The sequence below is a fragment of the Ammodytes marinus genome (assembly GCF_949987685.1).
Source record: "Ammodytes marinus genome assembly, chromosome: 18".
Lineage (NCBI taxonomy): Eukaryota > Metazoa > Chordata > Actinopteri > Uranoscopiformes > Ammodytidae > Ammodytes > Ammodytes marinus.
This window is the reverse complement of record NC_137222.1, coordinates 20,558,950-20,568,791: the sequence shown is the minus strand read 5'-3', so window position 1 is coordinate 20,568,791 and position 9,842 is coordinate 20,558,950. Positions and strand designations below refer to the sequence as shown.

Here is a 9,842-nt window from a genome sequence, read left to right as displayed (position 1 = left end):
AGTGTGGTTAATTTGGTACACCCACCACCTTTCTATCTTTCTTATATACCTTTAGAAGTGCACAGTTCTTCAAAACAGCATCCCCACTGTTTTGGGATTTTTGTTTGAGCTCATAGATCATTATGGTTGGAAATATACTTCATCTGCTGTGTCCAGACAGTGAGAGGTGTAGCGCACATTTACACACGGACAACACAGTGCAGGTTTTTAAATCCACCGACACAGAGGGAACATTCATCTGCCTTGTACCTGTCTGACTGGTAAAAAGATATAACACACTTTGAGCATTTATACTGTAGTTTCGTTTTGGAAAATCATCAGGAACTGGCACTGGAGCATCTTTGTAGCCACGTGTGTCAGCAGTCAAAGACAAGGCAGCATCCACATTATAACTCATTGAGTTTACATTCAATGTGTTTTTTTGGTGACGGCTCAATCCGGTTCATGCATCAACTGTTTATATAAACACACACAAACACACCTGTGGCTCTGAACGAATGGTTTTATTTCCTCTATTTAAGAAGAGCATGTGCTTAAACTGATGCAGCAGTCGCATATATATCAGACATTTGCCTGGCCATAATTCATAAAAAATATACATCATGTAACACTAGTTTAGAGATTATGACTGAGTTGATTGAATGCTGATCCCAACAACAAACAGCAAACACGGTTTTGCTAAGAAAAAACACCAACAAGATGATCAACGTTGACATTGTAAGTGTTCCGCTCTCTGTTAGCCCTTTAAAACAGTAACCCAACCCGAATACAGGTCTCCCTTTAAAAAAAGAATCACCCCAGATTATCTCTTTTAAAAAGCTAAATAAAGCCCTAAAAGTACATACAAATGTATTTCCCCTATAGCTCTATGTTCGCATGACTCATTGTCAGCAGGTTAGGAGTCTGTGTGTTGGTCCATCCTCCTGGCTTTTGGCATACTTCTTCACTCTTTCAGCCAGCTCAGCAGCTGAGGAGTGTAATATGTGATGATGATGTCAGCACCTGCAGCACACGGACAGGAAAAGCAATTAGCATCTCTTCTGTGATCACAAAGTTGTCTGACAAAAGAATAATACAAAACTGATGTTTTTATTCATCCACTATCAGATTCTGGCTGTTAATAACATAAAAACTGGTTTTCAAATGTAGCCAATTTAGTGAGGACAAAAGCCTCTTTTCCACAGACGGGTACGGTTTCGCACACATTTATTTGAGTTTCCACTGTCAAAAGTTGGAAAGTGTACAAAAATAGGCAAACTGTGTCATACCTATTTTTGTCGCATACTGCAGCCTGTTGATAGGTCGATAATAATAATTTACGTGCGAGAGAAAAAACGATGCCTGTAATCTCCTCGGCAGGAGTGAAGAGAATTGAGTTTGGTGAAAAATGTAACTGTGCAGCTCTCTGGTTAACTTTATTGTGTGGCATTTTCCCTCTTCATTGAATTAATCAGTGGCTCTGCTCCATAGACTGTAAATACTCTGACTGTCTGGCATAAACCCCGCCTACCAAGTAAGGGTCTTGTCGGCAGTGGAAACGTAAGCCAGAAGTACGGTTACTTTGCCCTGCCGAACCAAACTGTACCTTTCCTCCTCTCCCGTCTCACTCACCTGCCCTCCTGAAGGCCGTCATGGCCTCCATCACAGCAGCCCGCAGGTCAAAGGCTCCGGCCTGCGCTCCGTGCCACATCATGGCAAACTCCCCCGACACGTTGTACACCGCCAGGGGGTGAGTGGGGAACTGAAGGGAGACAGCAAAGAATAACTACACTTCCTATAAAGGGCACAATGATAATACATTTATGGGATTTTCTCATGAGTGGTTCATAGCAACCCAGAATGTTTCCCAAAATGCATCGCTGCAACAATGTTCTACATTGAGTCACTGACCTTGTCCTTGACTTCTCTCACGATGTCCAGATAAGGCAGACCCGGTTTCACCATCAGCATATCGGCTCCTTCTCTCACGTCACGCTCCTGCAGCACAGGACAGCAGTGACATCACCTCTTTCATCTGCCTCCATATTAACACCTGTGACCTTAACTCAAACTAGACCAATCCATTTGACTTACCACAGCTCTGATGGCCAGTCCCCTCGCTCCGGGCGGTAGCTGATAGCAGCGTCTGTCCCCAAAGGCAGGTTTGGACTGTGCAGCATCTCTGTATAGAAACACACAGATTCAGTCAAGTCTGTCTATCTGTAAACTGATCTGTGAACAGCTGATCCTGAAAGGGCTGACCCACCTGAACGGACCATAGTAACAAGAGGCAAACTTTGCACTGTAGCTCAGCACTGAAGCCTGGAGGAGGGGAAAGAGGAAAAAAATTAATAATAATAATAATAATAATAATAATAATTATTATTATTATTATTATTATTATTAACATTAGTTTGCTACAAAATTGCTAAATGTTAGATCACTAGCTAACGCATCATTTTCAATTAATGATTCATTACCAACCATAAACTGGATTTGATGTTTTTAACTGAAAACTGGCTAGACTTTAATAGCAATGCTACTCTTATCAAGGCGTGTCCACTAGACTATAACTTCTATCAGTCAGTTAGACAGAATCACCGCCACTCACTCAAAACAGTTAAGTGGTACAAAGGTCGATCTGGGTAAACCTTAATCTTTTCAATACCTTGCCCGTGTTTTCAAGGCACAATAAGCAGTGTTTACAGGCCTCAAATACAAACATTCTGACACGATTCCGATATCAATACTGTTTAATATCATACATATATCTGTTGAGCGGAGTTATGTGGCTTTCTATGGTATTAAGTTGATCTTTTAAATGGCTCGCTTTCTTGAATTCTTTGTTTGTTTTGGGCTTTTCATAAGATGTGTTGAATGGAAGAACATTTTTAAATAAACCAAGCTTTTGATCAGCTACTTTTAATGTATGCTTGATTGTATAGTTTGTACATATGGGCACATCTTTCTACTAGTCCGTTACCTTGTTTCCCAAACCATTGGATATGAGAGCATGTTTAATGGCTCTGACTCTTCCATCCATCATGTCAGAGGGAGCGATGATGTGACAGCCTGCAGAGCAACACGTGACAAAGATGACATGTTACGGGGGACATTAGCTTTACAAAGCCATAGTATACGGGTTTGGTTGGTCTAAGGCCAACCGGGAAGGAGGAAGAGTATTGTTTATTGTTCAACGTTTGTCTTTTGTCATCTTAAAATAGAAACAATGTTCGTGTTCAAAAATAAAAACCATCCTGAAAAACGAGAAACAGGATTTACCAGCTCGAGCGTATGCCACAGCCACCTCTGCCAAGCGCAGGCAGCTGGCGTCATTGTTCAGAGTACCGTCATCATTGAGGATACCTGCAGGAAAAACAATAGCTTTGATGAAATCCAAATGTATGCTTCATAATCTTTCCATTCTCTTACGCTGGTGTTTAAATGACATGAACAGAAGGGGGAATCATCGGAGGAGACACTGACCACAGTGTCCGTGAGATGTGTAGGGACACAGGCAGACGTCACACGCCACCAGCAGCTCGGGAAACAGAGACCTGATCTTCTTCACCGCTAATACGGCCGGAGTGTCGTCTGTGTCTGCGCCCGAACCCCTTTCATCCTGTAAAATCACAGTGTGTTTGAGTGGAAAGAAACAGGTTCGCTGCCATTCGAAACGTCTCATTCAAGACCCGTGAGCTGTAACAGCCTCCAGCCCAAGTGGAAGAGCTAAAGATGCCTTTTAAATTTGAACATACCTTCTCTATTTTTGCAGGGACACCAAAAATCAGCACACATTTCAAGCCGTTCTCCACCAGCGGCCGCAGCATTCCCTCCACCTTGTTCACCCCATATCTGTGGATGGGAATACACATAATTAGAGACGCCACCGATACATACACCGATCCAAATTAATAGTGTTTGTTTCCAAGTGTTGAGTTCCATATCACTCACTGGTGTATTTCTGATCATGTGTTTGTATTTCATGCTGTTGTTTTTGTTGCTTCATAACCATGAAGCCTTACTTCATTTATCACGTTCAGATATAGGGAAGCAGCCCGCTGCGTATGTTATAGTATGGCTTTTTGTTATGTAGATTTCTTTACACATTCCTGCACTTGGATTGAATCAAAGCCGTTCAAATGCATGGGCTCCAATACATTTAAACCTTTTATATTTGTTGCCTTATTCAAATTAGAATCGCTTGTCAAGTTAAAGAAAATAAAAAAAAGTAAAAGGAACATTATGTGATCATAATATACCGACACAAAATGTCACATGTCAAACAGGAAGTGCAGTTCAGTCCCCATGTCTTGTCATTCAGAGGGACACAACATGATAATACTTCAGCACTTTGGTTTTGCTGTGTGAGGAATAAAGGCCTAACGGATTCTCTTCTTATCTTGGCCCAGGTCCGGTGTTTGGCTCTGGCTCCACCCTGCTTTTATCTGAAGACTACACCCTCAGTGGGTTCACATCTGCAGGGTGACACCGTGTGTGTCATGTCCCCCCCCATAATCCTCTCCAACCCCATTCTCCATTCAATCCAGTGCAGTTAGAAAATAGTTCTCCTTATAAAGAGAAACTAGTTCTGTATATGATTAGAACAACAGGTGCATTGTGGGATGGCTATGATAGTATTGGTGGCAGTGATGCTTACCTGGCCTGTCCTGGCAGGCTGTTGATAGGCTCCACCGCATCTGCACTGTCTCTGTGGGAGAGAGAGAGCAAAAAGAGAAAAACTTCTTATGGCGAAAAGAAAACATCATTGAAAGATTTAATACTGTTAACCCAGGACCTCTGCTACACCAGTCTAACTCCTGTATACTTGTATCATTGCCTGGTACTGTTATTTTCACTTGGGAATACACTAAACAGAGATCGTCTTACGTGATGAAGATTGGATAAATGAGATTGTCCGCTCTCAAATCGGCGGCACAGGTCTGCCAGGATCGTAGCGTGGGGTGGAAATATCCACTGTGGAGGATGGACTCTGCCGGTGTCTGCATGTTGACCCTGAGACAGAGAGAGGAGCGACACAGTCAGGGAACAGGACTGTGTTTTGTCTGAGCCAAAATTCCTTTCTCACACTCTGGTGCCTGCTCTCTGCTCAAGTCACCGTTAACACTGAGCAAGCATGCGTGAGGCTGCCTCTCCAAACAGCAGCGTGGCTCTGTCGCACTGCAGACTCTATTGAAGTAGAACCTTTCATCTGAAGTTTCTCAATGCACATGTGTTTCCTGAGCAACCATTAGTCCTCCACATTTCTTTTCAAAGCAGGAAAAGGATAACATATATTTGAATTATTTATACGTTAGTTTGTAAGGGATAGTCAACGGAACACATTGTTCTGAACATCAGCTTGAATACTTAAAGGTTACATTTGAATTAATTTCTTATCATCAGGGGTACTATCCCATACATGTTGCCTCTAAATGTAGCCTACTGTAGTAGAGTTAACCATAGCTGAGAGAGCTCATTTTCATCAGCAGTGACTGGGCAACGTACAGACACACTACCATCATATTTAACGCTGAGATAAAATACAGGTCATTAAATAGTAAGTAATGCACAACATCACATCACTTTTAACATGTTTGATATTAGAAACTGCAATGCAATGCTAACACGTTCCGATACCGACCTTGCTGTAATATGATTTGATTTCCCATAAAATGAAGCCAAATGGCAGCACTAAATGCCACACTGCAGCTTTAACATGACATGCCAACTCTGTTACATGGGTGGAGCAGTGAGGGTTGCATTGGGGCACTTTCAGCGCCAGCTTGATCGTGTCATAGCCTTTTAAACCAGAGCTAACATGTCGTTTTGTCACCTTGGCTGGGGAAAACACATAAACTCTGCAATGAGCGTGTGAAGTTATAAACACAAACACCCAGAAACTAAAGTGAATCTTTGAGATTACAATACTAATACATACAATCAGTAAAAAGACTTAACATAGATAGCCTAATGAATGAACAAATTGTACTTGCCTGTGTCGTTGAGAGTTGCCAATGCCGACTACTCTTCACGTTCAGTCTCTCTCACTCAAGACTGTTTGATCTTCTTTGAGTTTGAGCGAAGGTGCGCGTGCGACGTGACGGCGCGCTACCGCCACCTACTGACTGGAGTCTCGTTTGCGTTGCATGAAGCAAACAATATAGGAAAGATAATATTTTTATTACATATAAATGTGACTTAAAACCGACCTCGTTCCATAATTCTTACGGGTGCCACTGTTGAGGTTGGAACAAGGACGGATACTTTTTTTTGCAAATGATATTCGGCCACCGTACAGTCCAGGTTGAGTCTTCTCGCGATATTTCCCAGCAGGCGAGAAAAAAAGACGAAGCTACGATGTTAACCATAACTGCTTGTTAGCCCGATGTACAGACAATTTCGTATTTAGTTTGATGGAGGACAAGACGTCAGACTGTTGTTAAGGTAAAGTAATGTGTGTTCACTAAAATACATCTTGTGTACGCCTGTAGGTGCGCTCTGTTGGTAACTAGAAGGGCTATCATCCCTTTGCTATCTGCGGTTAGCTTACGTTGTAGTACAGGAGCTCGGCTACAGTCTGTATCATCGCTGTAATTGTAGCTCGATTTGACCTGTAACGTTAACATTACACTGTGTGCCATCTACCAGCAAAAGTCGGTATCTAATCGAGGTTCATCGGGCTACATAATGACCTGACAATGTGATCAAATGAGGCGAAAGCTAGCTGGAGTCACTGCCCTATCTTAATGTTTCCTAATTGAGTGAGATGTGATTTGGGCCCTGCCTACTTTCAGTAAGTGACAGACTGAGTGTTGGTAAATTGCTGTGGAAGATGTTTTCGTTGTAAGCCCTCTTCTAATGTTTTTGTTTTCCTGCTCTTACGAAGGCTGAGACTGGGATTTGAAGATGTAGCCAAGAGTGAAGTTGTTCCTCTCTGTCAACATTCCAGTCATAATCAGTGACTCCTCCTCACCGCCACACTGACTCTGGAGCTCTTTGACCCCAAACCGGGGCTGCCCAGTGCGTGACTTCGGCCGTCCTCAGTCAGTCCGTCCATACGTCCCTCTTGGTTGAAGACCCCTGCTGTCTTCTGCCATGCTGTTCTCCCTGAGGGAACTGGTCCAGTGGCTGGGCTTTGCCACCTTTGAACTCTTCCTCCACCTGCTGGCTCTGCTGGTCTTCAGCATGCTGGTGGCCCTGCGCGCCGACATGTTCACCCCCACGCTGAGCTGGTGGCTGGTGTTCGTCCCGCTGTTCGCCGCAGACGGCCTCAGCACCTACTTCACGGCCATCGTATCCATCCGCCTGTACCAGGAGAATGAGAAGCGCCTGGCAGTGTTGAGGCTCCTCTGGGTGCTGACAGTGCTGAGCTTGAAGCTGGTGTGCGAGGTGCTGCTGTGCCAGAAGCTAGCGGAGCAGGAGCAGGCCCGGGACCTGTGGTACGGCCTCATCGTCTCGCCGCTCTTCATCCTGCTGCAGCTGCTGATGATACGAGCGTGCCGCGTCAACTGAGGGAAAGGCAGTTGGCTGGTCCTGCTTTTTTCACACATAAAGCGACACACACACAGGGAACATAGAGCAATCTTCACCTGCCATTAGAGATTCAAGGCATAACGATGGTGTTACTTTTTCTTTAGGGCTCAGAGCAAGAGCCAAACAATGAGTGTGAGATTTCCATACACATGTTCCAAGTCTCACCAGAATCCAGTTTTCCATCATTTGTGTTCCTAATAGCTTCAAAATGAACAGAGATTTTCACTCCTCGCTTGAGCTATAATATAGTATTTTAAAAAAGAACAAGCAGACAATCTACTCTCTGTGATGCTAAATGTAAACAAGATGTTTTGCCAAAAGTATGTGGAAACCCCTGTCTCAGGCTCTTGTTCCTGGTTTGGACGCCTTGTAGCCAATAAAGGGAAATTTTACTCAGTGAGTGACATTTTAGACAATGGTGTGCCTCTTCAAGGCGACAGTTTGTTAAAGGCCATTTCCTGTTTCCACAATGCAGGGTCCATCAAGAACTAGTTTTCCTAGTTTATTGAGTAAGAACATGTCTAGCTGCCTGACCTTAACCCTATCCAACATCTTTGGAATGACGTGGAATAGACTGAGTGAGCAAGACCCTATTAGCCAACGTCAGTGATGGATCTCATTCATGCATTTGTGACTGAATTGAAGCAAATCTCTGCAGCCAGAATCCAAAACCTGGTGGAAAGCCTTAAACCAGAAGAGTGGAGGCTGGTCCAGTGAACTTGTTTACTCAAATGGTTTTAGAATGACAAATGGGATATATGAGAATGACAGGGTGACTACATACTTTTGGCCATGTAAGCATACTGTATGGTACCTATTGCCACAGTGAATGGAAGTGAAATTGTTACTTTTTCTTTTCATCAACACAGATTGTGGCTGTAAGTTTTTGATACTTAGGAATGCAAAGAGTCAGAGCAGTATGATGTGTATTTGGGACATGGTGTGCCTTTGACATTGTGCAATCAATGGTAGACGATGAGCCATGAGGAAAATGTATACCAGAGTTATGTTTTAATGCACATGTGCACACAACACATGTAACAAACTAGGCTGTAATGACTTTCAACAACACTTTTTTTGGGCTCAATGAGTTAGGTTTGTTGCTTTTGTTCCCAGCCCCAGTCTAAGGCCTTGCTTGCCAGGAAAGTATTGTCAGGTTTATTATCTTGTGTCTCACTTTGTTGCCTGTTGCTGGGAGTGTTGCTCACAATATTCCCCTCCACCCCAAATGGCCTGGGTTGTCAGTTCCATGAGAGAGAATGATCTGAATGGATAGATGCTGCTTCTGTTTTTTTTTCATTTTCAGCCCCGTTCTCACCCCAATAAGGCGGAGGGGATTGTGACAAGAAGTCAATTGTGTGCACACGTTTTCCCTGAATATTGCTGTGTATTTGTACAGTAAGTAATGCTATTTGATCTGTGTTGGATCCTACCTTGTGTATGTACTGCATGTATGTAAATGCCTCATTTGAAGGTAATTCCCTCCCTGTTCAATTATGTGTTATATGTATATGATGATTTTGGAAAGAAATTCAGCAGATTTTATTTATGTTGTTGTTACGGCACTCTTAGTGTCACTCTGTATATACATGTAAATAAACCATCAACATTTAACCAATGTGGACTGATGAATATTTGAGTCTTGTAGTGGCTCCTGGTCTCCTCGGCCACGCGGGGGCGCTACTGTCTTTGTTTATATGGGCGTGGTGTCCGAAGAATAAAGGACCACGCTGACATTTGTTTTTGCAGGTCTTTAGCCCCACATATAAATCCCGGTCATACTTCACCAGTCTCCAAATCAATATTTTTTTTTGTCTTTTATGCATTTGATCATTTTCTTTCTCTTTGTTCTTTTGCCTTGCATTTCTTAGCTATGGTTCGTCGATAAATGTTTAATGAGGTACACAGTAATCTCGTGTAGTATAGCCTACGTAAAGAATAGCCTTCTAATATGTGCTGATTCATGTGCAGCCAGCTACTTCTCAGCACGCTTGTTTACTGCAGCAGGATTATCGACAGGTGGCATTACCGGTAGAGGCTCAACAATGAGCCTCTAACACTGGATATTCCCTGTTAATCACACCCTAACAAAAACAACTCTGCGGTACGGTATCCCTGCATGCCTGCTGCAATAGTGGTGTCATGGACACTGAAGGCAGCTTTAAAAGGAGAACTGTACTGTACAAATGCCACTAAAAGAATAAAAATAATCATAGGTATAAAAGTGAAAAGGCAAGGCACAAATTGATCGGGCTATGTAGATAAAATATATATATTTTTTAAATTAACATTTAGGCTGGTATGTGTGTGATTTGTTGGATGAACTT

The 9,842-nt window shown here is 42.9% G+C and overlaps 2 protein-coding genes across 2 annotated transcripts; one reads left to right on the top strand and one right to left on the bottom strand.

Moving 5' to 3' along the window:
• Nucleotides 1-484: 484 nt before the first annotated feature.
• Nucleotides 485-6,041, bottom strand: alad (aminolevulinate dehydratase). The gene is made up of 12 exons (XM_080046912.1): nt 5,976-6,041; nt 4,870-4,995; nt 4,640-4,690; nt 3,738-3,834; nt 3,466-3,601; nt 3,262-3,345; nt 2,963-3,051; nt 2,246-2,301; nt 2,074-2,161; nt 1,891-1,977; nt 1,612-1,741; nt 485-1,002 (listed from the first exon to the last, which is right to left on the bottom strand). Exons 2-12 carry the CDS (start codon nt 4,986-4,988, stop codon nt 944-946), a joined length of 996 nt encoding a protein of 331 aa, XP_079903038.1. The 5' UTR covers nt 4,989-4,995; nt 5,976-6,041; the 3' UTR covers nt 485-943.
• Nucleotides 6,042-6,314: 273 nt separating this feature from the next.
• On the top strand, nt 6,315-9,115 carry tmem203 (transmembrane protein 203). Its single transcript, XM_080047251.1, has 2 exons — nt 6,315-6,426; nt 6,869-9,115. Exon 2 carries the CDS (start codon nt 7,078-7,080, stop codon nt 7,492-7,494), a length of 417 nt encoding a protein of 138 aa, XP_079903377.1. The 5' UTR covers nt 6,315-6,426; nt 6,869-7,077; the 3' UTR covers nt 7,495-9,115.
• Nucleotides 9,116-9,842: the final 727 nt, after the last annotated feature.